General features: G+C 40.2%; 2 protein-coding genes across 3 annotated transcripts in view; one reads left to right on the top strand and one right to left on the bottom strand.

The window, feature by feature from the left end:
- lrig2 (leucine-rich repeats and immunoglobulin-like domains 2) overlaps positions 1–1,406 on the bottom strand; it is a 23,657-nt gene extending 22,251 nt beyond the window's left edge. Inside the window, exon 1 of the mRNA XM_034868311.1 lies at positions 678–1,406. Coding sequence (XP_034724202.1) covers positions 678–865 — 188 coding nt within the window. The 5' untranslated portion in view covers positions 866–1,406. The remainder of the gene's footprint in view (positions 1–677) is intronic.
- Positions 1,407–2,738: 1,332 nt separating this feature from the next.
- The window catches only part of padi2 (peptidyl arginine deiminase, type II), a 13,324-nt gene continuing 4,336 nt past the window's right edge, over positions 2,739–11,726 (top strand). Inside the window, exons 1-9 of one of the 2 annotated variants that reach the window (XM_034868320.1) lie at positions 2,739–3,012; positions 6,161–6,329; positions 8,055–8,124; positions 8,238–8,299; positions 8,660–8,780; positions 9,197–9,349; positions 9,857–10,050; positions 10,939–11,042; positions 11,264–11,375. In XM_034868320.1, coding sequence (XP_034724211.1) covers positions 2,873–3,012; positions 6,161–6,329; positions 8,055–8,124; positions 8,238–8,299; positions 8,660–8,780; positions 9,197–9,349; positions 9,857–10,050; positions 10,939–11,042; positions 11,264–11,375 — 1,125 coding nt within the window. In that variant the 5' untranslated portion in view covers positions 2,739–2,872. Of the gene's footprint in view, positions 3,013–3,309; positions 3,569–6,160; positions 6,330–8,054; positions 8,125–8,237; positions 8,300–8,659; positions 8,781–9,196; positions 9,350–9,856; positions 10,051–10,938; positions 11,043–11,263; positions 11,376–11,726 lie in introns of those variants that run through there. The other variant, XM_034868321.1, reaches the window with a different exon arrangement.

The raw sequence follows: 11,726 nt of genomic DNA, 5'->3' as shown, positions 1-11,726 counted from the left end.
TATATATAATTAAATAATAATTCCGTTATAAATGAGTTTGGCTATGATGATCATTCTTAAGTGTTCCACTAATGTCTTGATAATTAAAATAAGGATTGTTTTGTGTAAAATATTGTTTCTTTTTATTTATCATCATCGTAATATAAACTTGCGCAATAAACACATTGTGAAAGGCTGCGATACATCGCTGATAACAGAAAATATCAGTAGAAAACTAGACTAACACAGAAAGCAGCAGAGTGAGACAGGACTGAGTACACTTAAAATATTGGTATGTTTATCGCAAATAATATGCTATCTCAATATTGAACGTTATCACTTATCGCATGAGGCTTTTCATTCTTTATATTCACTTAAACTTGGGAAAAGTACAATACTTATGTGTACAAATACATCTGCGCTATGTATGCGTGCGCATTTAAAAAGGCTATACTTTTTTTACATATTTAACTCATATTAGTAACGTGTTTTTTTGTTCGTGAATTTGAAAAGTGAAAATCCCCAGGCAACGGATTGCTAAATAGAAAATAATTAGCTAAGTAAGTAAATATCCATAAAGTAAGTAGCGTTATCTATCTATCTATGATGCATCCCTCGCTGGAGCAACAAATCAGTGGTACAAGACCGACGTTAACGTTACATCAACACAACTTGCGTCTAACCGGTTATGTACTCACACTTGAGTTATCCCCTCCGGTGGGTCCACAGGAGCCGTCGACAGCCTTTTCCTGTTGCAGTCCAAAATATGGACTGCATCTTGTCCTTTAGAACACGAGCAAGGAGCGGGACAAGACTCCAGAGCCCAGGCACTCAAACTCAACAGCATCAAGACAAGGGCCGATGGAATGGGCCAGCCCTCCGCCATTTTAAATGTCCTCCTACCGAGGGCTGCGTAACGTTAGCTACGTGGCTAACTCGCTAAACTGATGCGTTAGCTAGCTAACTGTTACAAATCCACCATCAAATCGTTCCTGCAATTTGATATCAGTCAAACAAACACATGCTTCACGTTTATAGTGTTATGATTCAAGGCGGAACATTAAAATACATTTTTCCTAACTTGCGTAAGGCATCCCAGCAGTGACTTCTTTCCTTCTTCCCAGTGCTTGGAATTTCTTCCGCTCCAATCTGGTCAGTGGACACACTCAAGCGTAGCTAACTTTAAAGCTAACTAGCTCAATGCTGCGCTGATTTGGTCCGACAAATACGCCACTTTTACCAGCCGAGATTGGTTTAACTCTGTGATTGGCTGGCGTTTGATTATATCGAACCATGTGAAATGGTATCTTTACTTATCCCGGGTTGTTTACAACGAATTAAACATTATTTTCTCCGTCTGTGTCCCGCAAGAACAACAAAGCGTCTAGAGTTGATGACATAGTCTAGATCCCGCCCTTTCAGCATATTTCCAGGTATTCCATTAGTCCGTTCTTAAGCCTGTCAAACGTGTGCAAGAATCCTATTGGATATGTGTCCAATGTGTTTTTGTGGTACCCGACATCCATGCTCTGATTCTTTTAATAAAGTTTTTTTCTTTTCTTTCTTTTTGTTGCTGTCTCTCCATTCAATTCAATTATAAAACAGTTCGGCATCATATTTTGATACTCAATAAAGTCCTGTATTTATTTTTAATAAGGCAATAAATGAGTTTATTTTCAGGATGCATGCCTTTATTTACAGGACAGTATGAATGCAAGCTGTTACATTTTTCTGATATTAAATGTAGGACAGCACACTATAGCAAATCAGTAAATAATAATAGTTAAATAAATAAACTGATTGAAAATTCTAAAGGTTCAAATGCCAGCTGAGACTGAGAACTTAGCTTTGTGGATGGGGAATTTTCCCAGTAGAGTTAATGAGTTATCTGTATGGCCTTAGGGTTAGGGGGTTAGTATATATGGTTATGGTTTTGGTTTTCATCATGTTACATACTTGGCTTCCAGCTTGGGATTGTTTTGAGTGTTCTAGAATTTTAATGTATACTGACATTCTGACTTCTTTCATTTCACATAATTCACATTTGTTAGGCTATAGCCTATGATCGTCACAAATCTTTAAACATATGTGTTTGTGAGATCAGTTATTGTGGTGAAATATTGTAATTATTTCATTGTAGTGGGGATAACACATTTATGTGGGAGAAGCCATGCAAATGTCCTGTATGAAACTTCCTTGTTGTTACTGGTCATTTCCGATGCCTTTTAAGAGTTTCATACGTAAGATCCTGTCTGAGTAGTCATTCAATTAACCTAACCTGACGTCCCTGAGGATAATTTCACAAATCGCATTTAAAATGAAGCTATTTTTTATACTGTATATATTCGCGCCTATCAAACACATATTGCCCCTTTGAAATCAATATAATCAAAATCATTATTATTAGTAGGAGTATAGTAGCCTACAAATGTAAACAAAGTTCGTAGGCTATTGGTTTTTAACTTAGGTCTAGTTTGTGTAAAAAACATTTCAAGTCAAGTCAAATCATTTTATTTGTATGGCACAATTAAACCAACAGTTGACCCAAAGTGCTACAGGTAGCCTACAGCATGGAAGGCAGACTCAGTATGCCTTAAAGATACATACTGTATAAGTGTGCAAGATAACAAGAATATAGGGAAAAATAAACTCGAGAGCAAGAGCGTAAAAATGGCTTCATATGGCCGCGCATGTGCACCTTGGGAAACCCTGCAGAACAGAAGCCTCACCTTTCCGTAAGCAGCCACACCTATCAACTGGAGAAATGAAATGCATCAGTTCACATAGGCTTATGTGGGTTTTATCACTCCTACTCCCTGCCAGTTTGTCTCCAATTCAAACATCGAACAAACTTCCAGAAATCCTTCAAGTCTGAGCAAAACCGCAACCAACCATGTCGCAAAGAGTGTCCCGCACCGATACATCTGCTCTTGTGTTACCCAAGAAGAAAGAAGTGACATGTCGCCTGGACACAGAAAACCGACAGAGTACCGTCCATGTTATCGGCACATATTTAAAGGCCTCTCTGAAGAGGTAAGCTGAAATTTGATAACGACTGTAAGAGACATAGGCTATAGCCAATAACATGGATAACTACTTTTTTAGCCCACGGTTTGTAGGTTCATAGCCTAGCCTAGCTTAGCCTAGCCTACTGGTATTTTGTATTTAGAACATGATTATCCCGCAGGCTTTGTATGTTATTCTTCTCGTGCTACTCCATGGCTGCTCCACCTGATATGTACACAGACAGACGCTGCCCCCCCCCCCCCCCCCCCCCCCCCCCCCCCCCCCCCCCCCCCCCCCCCCCCCCCCCCCCTCGGCAACCACTCTGCTCTGATTGGTCAGCAGCCATTTTTAGCAGCCTTTATTATGGCTTACTTGCTGCTGACCTGGCAGTGTGCAGGTCTACTGTTCGCTTCCTGATAACGGAACAATCAGCATTAGTGTCAGTAGCCGAGCAGTCTGAGTGGCTCACACACGGCGGGAGGACTGCAGCCATGCTTCACCCCCGGACTCTCAGCTTAGGTTATCACCACACTACAAGCATCGTATGCGTGGTTGGCTCGGAACTTAACGTCCAGCTGAACAGGTAAACTCGTTCAGCGGGATGCACGCACGCACGCACACACACCCTATACTATATTTATGGCAAGTTGTTTGTGGAGTTTACCTAGAGTAGCCTATGTCATGATCTATTCCATTGTGAATACATTTTTGTTCTTTTGTGAAAACACCCACATTCTTCTCTGAAAATATTTGACATTATATCATATTTTTGGTTACTGTTTATGGTTTACACTGCTTAAATCTAGTGTGTTGCCTATGTCTCTTTTTACATTTTTATTTGAAGGATGTGGACCTGCCAGCTGTTTTCATCCAGGGCTAAAATGAGTCGTTCAGTTTTACCAGTTTATTAGGTAGCCTATACATATCTAAAACCTGTCCAGACTAATACAACAGCCCTACAATACATCCTCCCTTCATTAAGTTTATAATGTTTAGGTTCTATTGAAACTGTTTAAGAGAAGGGTTGAGTCAACTGTTTGGCAGCTCTAGTTATTGTGCTGTTGAATTACTCCACCTCAATGACATTAATAAGGGTAGACTAAATATAGAGCATCCTCCAAATGATCATGGAAACAAAACCTCTCTAAGCCAAAATCTGAATTTAACCATCATGAATGTAGAATATACTGCAGGACTGTTGTATTAGACTGCATTTTAGATGTGTACCTAATAAACTAGGAGCTGAGTGTTTAGGAATTCCATTGTTATCACACATCAATAGAGCTGTGGGTCGGGTGTCATTTGTATGCAGATGTCAACGGTGGACCTGTAGACTGGATACAGTCAACAGTCCTCCATTGTTGCTGTCCAACAGAAAAGAGTTTGTACTAAAGAAATGGAGGCAACACGTTGTGCCAAATGCCAGCCTCCACAGCATAACAGAGCAAGGCTTGATTACAAACTGGGCAGAGTGGGAGACTGACACATGTTCCGGACTCCCAAGGGCTCTGAGGGTTTTTTGTAATATCCATAAAGTAAAAGTGTGCTATTATTTGAGAAGACACCCATTCTCAAGGCCTTGTCATGAACAGTGGCCCTGTTTTCAAATCTTAAAGAATGGGTTAGTTTTAAAGCAATACTTAGTATTGAAAGTGTTAAAAGAGTTGTTGTTGTTGTTGTTGTTGTTGTTGATGTAGATGTAGTCATTCCTTCTCTCCATATCGGCCAACAACAGATCGTGTCCCAACGTGATAGGAATGTAAGCGATCAGTGTCACAGACCAGGCTCAGTGAGCTAAAGAGGTGGACCACACCATTTTTAAAATAATGGCAAACAAACAGGAAACCACCAAACCAAAAAGTGTAGATGATGATGATGATGATGATGGTGTGAAACAGACAGACAGACAGACAACTTGCCTGCCTGGATAACCTAGGTGTAAGATATCATGGCTCCACCCATCTCTACCTGCAAAGAAAAAACAAACAGCAAGAGGAACACAAGGCCAAAGGCTGTCACTTGATACACAATCATCATCATAGTGATATATAATAATTTATAATACTAATTTAAACTCTGTATTGATCCCCAATGGGGAAATGACACTTTACACTCAGTTGTTATTACACACAGGTCTGAAACACACACACATGCTCAGGTCCTATACATGCACTGAAGGAGAGATGTCAGAGTGGGGGGCGGGGGGGGGGGGGGGGGGGGGGGGGGGGGGGGGGGGGGGGGGGGGGGGGGGGGGGGGGGGGGGTGCCAGTGCTGTACCAGCGCCATGAGCGGTTGAGAAAGGTTCAGTGCCTTGCTCAAGAGCACCTTGGCACCACCCAGGAGGTAAACTGGAATCTCTCGAGCTACCAGTCCATCCTCCGGTGCATGCATGGGCACAATGCATTATACACTGGATACAATGCATTTAAAGTTTAGCTAAAGCTAGATTGTTTATTAAGACCTTGACCATAGTTTTTGTCGTGACTGATGACATTCAGTTGGTTATGTGGCTGTATGGTTCTTATTTCCAGAGATCTACAGTATGTGGTAAAGGCATTACTACTAAATAGCTGACACATGCTAAACTTGAGATCTGATGGTAGTATAGTGTGGAACTATCAGATGTCTTTGACCTCAGGCACAATATAAGCATGCCTTAAACTGAGACAGTTTAAGAAAAAAAAACAGGGACTTGGTTGTCTATATTTTTCTTTTTCCTGGAGGCATCAACATGTTCAAACAGGCTCTGCAAGTAAGGCGTAAGAAATTTGACCACATGCTGTTCTTTACTCAGCCACTTTTAAAATCCTCTGCATCTTCTATTTGCAATTTCATGTCATTTTTTATCACGTCTGTTTGAACACACATCATCCTAATTGTTTATTTTAAGAAAACCATATGTGCATGAATCACTTTTCTGGCGTTGCTGTCTTCCAAGCAACACAGAATAAGGCGTGACTTACTTTATCATGACTGCAGCTGCTACTTATACTCGCCACCTGTCATGAAATTTGAGCTTCCCTGCATTTGTCATTGCTCGTCATCACTTGTACAGTATATCAAAATATAAATCTTTTTTTTCCTCTAACACCTGCACTGTACGTGTATTATATGTTTAAAACAGTATGTTTAACATGAAATATGCATCAAAAGCTGCTGTTTCTCTTCTTCGTAGGAGTTCCCCTCCCAGGTCCAAGTTCTTCTCTGTGAAGTGCACCGCCAATGTTCAGTACAGCATCAGCCCCCCCACCCCAGGAGAACCCCTCTCCCCCATTCCTCTCAATGGAAACTCTGTACTACTCATCAGCATGAGCCGTGCCAGTGAATCTGAAAATGATAGCAAGGTAAAGTAGAACAGAAGTGCAGCAAGTCAAATGTCTTGATTCCAATGAGTGCTGAGGTGTAGGAGTATAACAGCTTCAGGAAATGATTCATCATTTAATAAGAAAACCCACACCCAGAAACATTATTCAATGTAAAACAAAAACAGCCATGATTTGAAGAAATATCAGCATTTCAGATATTGTATATTAGTTTGTTTGAGAACCTGATCTTTAACAGCGGAACGAAGAATCAGTGACTTCTGAATATTCTGCAGTTATTAGAGCAATGTTAGGATTTAGAATAGACTTTAACTACAAATATATCAAGGACAAACTTATCATCCTCGACGCATTTGTACCTTTTTTCTTAATTTGAGTAACTTTCCTTTTGTCCACAGTTCAAAATTTGACCCATATTCAAAAAGTTTTTCAGTGAGAAATTTGGGTTTTTTAGCCAAATTGTCAAAAACTACAGTGGATGGTTCCATGCAACCATTACTCTTCAAAAGTAAAATAAAAGATCAGCGCAATACTTTCATTGATTTTGGGTGTTTTTATTCAATTTTACAGAATGGAGTAAAAATGAATACAATAAAAAAAAAAAAAGAACATTTTTGAAATAGCTTCACAAATGTGGTAAAAACACAGGAAAAATGTGACTAAAAATGGGTAAGAAGTGACAAAAAACACTTGGGGGGAAAAGCGACAGAAGTGTATAAAAAGACAACCACAACATTGAGAAAACAGAAGGGTTAATAATGTAGCACTCTTCAAACAGCCAGAGGAGATGTTCAACATTAAACAGAGCTCAGTAGCTTTTTGCCTTGCAATGTGAAACTCATAGTTTTCATTCTAACTAAATTACTTGTGCTTTTATAATAAGTTGTTGCATATTTCTAATTTTGCAAAGTCCATTGAATATGCAGAAAACACTCAAGTCAATTCAATTTTATTTATATAGCGCTAAATCACAACAACAGTTATCTCTTTGTGCTTTCCATAAAGAGCAGGTCTAGACCGTACTCTGGGATGTTATTTACAGAAACCCAACGGTTCCCACCAAGACCCAGCACTAGGCCACAGAGGCAAGGACACTTCCTTTAAGAAGCAGAAACCTCGAGCAGAACCATGGCTCAGGGTGGGCGGTCATCTGCCTCGACCGGTTGGGAGTGAGAGAAAGAGACACAAAGAGGGAGAGAGAGAGACACAGACAGACAGACAGAGAGAGACATGGAGAATTGTAGCAGAGGGTGTCGAGCAGGAACATGGAGGCAGCAGGTGACTCCACCCACAGATCCAGAGCCAAAAGCGCCTGCAGGAAGCGATAGTAGGAGAGAGGAGAGGGGCGAGAGAGCACAAGACTCCGGGGGCGAGAGAGCACAAGACTCTAGGAAAGGGAAGAAGTTGAGTTAGTAACATGCAATAATGAAATGAGGTTGCAAACAGATGGCGAGAAGGAGGAAGAGAGAGGTGCTTAGTGCATCATGGGAAGTCCCCCAGCAGTCTAGGCCTAAAGCAGCGTAACTAAGGAATGATTAGGGACTCTCCTGAGCCAGCCCTAACTATAAGCTTTATTATTTTATGACACCACCTTACCACTTGATGTGTTGTGCTTCTCTTTGAAGCGAGTTGAAGAGAAATGATTGCTTAAAGGCTTTTATTTAATTGTCTAGTTTTATGTCAGTCTTGATGCTTCTTTAAGATTTTACAATTCTAACTAAATTACTTGTGCTTTTGTTTTTTAAGCTGTCTGTCCAGTACTATGGTGAGAATAAAGAGGTCTTGGGGAGAGCAGTCCTGCACCTGACAGCTGTTGGTAAGTTACAGCAACATGGCGTACCGTGGGTAGTTTTTTTGAGATTTTTTGCCCCTACAGTTCTGGAGACATGCATGGCACTCTGTGATTAATAAACCGTGTCTGTCGTGCAGAGATCTCTCTGGATGTGGATGCTGACAGAGACGGTGTTGTGGAGAAAAACAACGTTAATAAGGTGAGCTCAAATGTGTCCGACTGCCGTACAAAACCTGAAACCTAATAAAGGAAATGTTTTCTTTTAACTTTCTGATAAACAATAACCTGACAAGTGTGACAAACTCAGCGCTGCATATTATTCATTTTCTTCAGACTGGTGGATGTTATCAGATCATTTTCTCCTTCAGAGGCAAGATCTCTCTCCGATTTGGGTTGTTTAAACATGTGTTCTTTCCATATTGGTTGTGTTTTGTAAGTTCGATACATAGCAGGGTTGTTGCTGAAGTCAAAGTCTAAGCTGTTTCACAAAACTTTATGTATCTTTAGATCTTCCCGCAAGTCAAATTCACTCACATCTGGTTTGTTGGAAACTTATTAGGGATCCTGGAAATGGGGTCCTAATGGGCACGGAGCCATCCTATTGGTCAACTGTGACTCAGAGCAGAAGTACCGGAACAAAAAACCAGATTGGGAACACGACTTTGTCACCAAGGTGTCAGGTAAAATAGTGTAGCTCTCTTTTGTTCACTCTGCACCATTCACTCTTTTATTACAGCAATACAAGGCCACTCATATTTGCTTTCGCAAAGTCAGCAGATGAAAGTGTTGATAAGGTAAATAAGTGTGATTAAACTACAAATCTGACCTCTGTGTGAGTGTAAAGGGCAGGTTAATAAAGCAGACCTCTCAAATGACGGCAGTAGGCAAAGCAGTTTAGCTCAAATGTGAAAAACAGATGTTATTCATTATAGGTGGGTGTGTGTACTTCCCAGTAGTTATTGTAAATATCCCCCCACATCGATTGTAGTATTTAACTTCAGAGTTCAAAAGCGTAAAAAACCCCAAAACAAAACCATTGCAACCCATGCATTTACAATCCATGACACACCTGGCTGAACATCACCATAATGTACAGATCTGAAGGACATGTCGGTCATGGTGCTGCGGACCAGAGGCCCTGCCAAGCTCCCCGAGGGCTACAAGCTCACCATGCACATCTCTCAGGGGCACGCCGAGAGTGTCCGAGTCTTCAGGTCCAGATCCCCTGGAGCTAAGGAAAACACACTGCGTGAGTAAAGATGGATGATGCAACATGCATGTCATTCAGCTGGGTAATTAAAGCTTTAGTGCGTAATTTTTGGGATATCAATGAAAGTCTGTTACATTCAAGCCGGTGCCAAATGAGTTGACAAAAATCTAATTAAGACCATCAGCTCCACACAACTCTCTCTGGATTTCTCAGTAATTTTTGTTCAGAAACTGGTGTCATCCGGCGACGTTTGTGTGCAGAAAAGTGAGCAAAGACAATTACCTTTTTTTTGTAGTTGGCTACACAAACTGCACAGAGGAAGGGTGATCACAGAAGGCTTGTATCATGTGGATGCTGCACAAGTTTTTTGTTGTCATTACTTAGAATTCCTCATTGGGGAGACAGAAACTATGCACTATAGCTTTAAGGCACTGTGTTTTAATTTGATATCTTTAAACCCTTTTTTACTAGCTTGATTTTTTTGGAATTTTCTTCCAATAAACTGCCTCAGCATTTGAGCATTGTTTTTGTTGTTCTTGATTCAAGTGGACAAATTCCTGTATACCAACTTTGTGAAGAACTATCCACTGATGCTGAGCAGGGACGTCCTGTCCCAGGAAGTGCCTTACCTTGGAGGCGTAGCAGAGACAACATTTCACGTGGAGGGCCTCAGGTTTCCTGACAACGACTTCAATGGGCTCGTCAATATCAACCTCAGTCTGTTAGAGCCCATCGCCCATGTGAGATCTGCAACATGACACGCACCATGTGACACAGCTCTATGTCATCTCCTACCATGAGTTCCTTCTGCTATTTAAACATCGGTTCTCTATAAGACAAGGGCTGCAGCTTATGATTGTTTTCATCCGTTGATTCATCTCTAGATTATTTCCCTTGATTAATCGATTAGTAGTTGGGTTTACGAAGCAAACATGACCTCCTTAAATGTCTTGTTTTTTTCCATAACTCCAAGATATTCACTTTACTGTCATAGAGGAGTGAAGAAACTATTTAAAACATTTACAAGAACCTGAAATCTTAGAACTTTTTCTTCATGAAAAATGTCTAACTGAATAATCGCTAATTAATGTAATTGTTGATGACTAATCGATTCATCTTTGCCGCTCTATATATATATATATATATATATGACTACTCTAACTGTACATGATGAACTTGAACAAAACAAAAAAAACAATATAGTTTGAGTAACATTCTTAACTCAAGGCCCACTCAATATTTATTTCCATAGCTTTCAATCAATTCTCCCACTCTTCCTCTTTTCATTCTGGTTGAAGGCTCTCTACGAAGCTAGCAGATGCACTATGACATGAGATTTGTTTTTGTCAAACAACTATTTCTAAAGTTAAGAATGAATTTTCACATGAAATGACAACCTAGCTGAAGTTACATTGGCATGTGAATTTACTATAGTAAAATACAATGTTTTTGTTGTTTAAATTATATAGTCTTTGCAATAAAAGTATTATGTGTGTTGATGATGTATGTAGATATATGTATAGATTGTATGTTTTTGTTTGTGTTTGTATCATTGTTGGTGGAATAAAAAAGAAAGAGAGAAGAGGAGTGCAGCTGGGAATACTCAGCAGCCTCTTGTGTTTTGACAGGATATCCCTGAGACGCCTATCTTCACAGACACAGTCGTATTCCGAGTGGCACCGTGGATCATGACACCCAACACCCTCCAGCCAGTGGAGGTGTTCGTTTGCAAGTAAGAGCCGACTGATGAATAATAAAGAGGATGGTGACAATAGATGTGTCAACACAATGTTACAGTATGGCAAATTCCCTTAATTCTAACTTGTGCTACCAAGAAAATGACGCCTGTAAAGGATTTGTCATTGTGGTTTTACATGTCACTACTGAATCAGCATTTTGAACGGACAAAGTATTGCTTAATGAAATCTTCTTCCTCTGTGCTCACCTTGACAGCACTGCTGATAACAACCCGTTCCTTAAAGGAATGAGGAACCTTGTCGCAAAAAGCGGTTACAAGCTCAAGATTTGCCAGGAGTATGTGAACAGAGGGGATCGCTGGATGCAGGTAAGGAATCTGAATGTGTCACATAAAAAAAGTCTTGGAAAAGGAGACAAAATGTGCTCCTTTTGGAAATAATGACAAGCCAGAGAAAAGTCAATTTGGAAACACTGCAAAAACATGAATTTATTTTAGATCATCTCAAAGAAAAGGAATAATAATTAAAATCCCCAAAGTTACATGAAACATTCACAGAAAAGACCTAAAAAAAAGAAAAAATAAACATCTGTGAAGTTGTGAGTTGTTAAAAACATCTGATATGTATAAAGATATGACAGCAGAAATACACTCACCGGCCACTTTATTAGGTACCCCATGCTAGTAACGGGTTGGACCCCCTTTTGCCTTCAGAACTGC

The sequence above is a fragment of the Etheostoma cragini genome, chromosome 4 (genome assembly GCF_013103735.1).
Source record: "Etheostoma cragini isolate CJK2018 chromosome 4, CSU_Ecrag_1.0, whole genome shotgun sequence".
NCBI lineage: Eukaryota > Metazoa > Chordata > Actinopteri > Perciformes > Percidae > Etheostoma > Etheostoma cragini.
The sequence above is the reverse complement of the archived record's forward strand: the minus strand, read 5'-3'. Positions and strand labels throughout refer to the sequence as shown.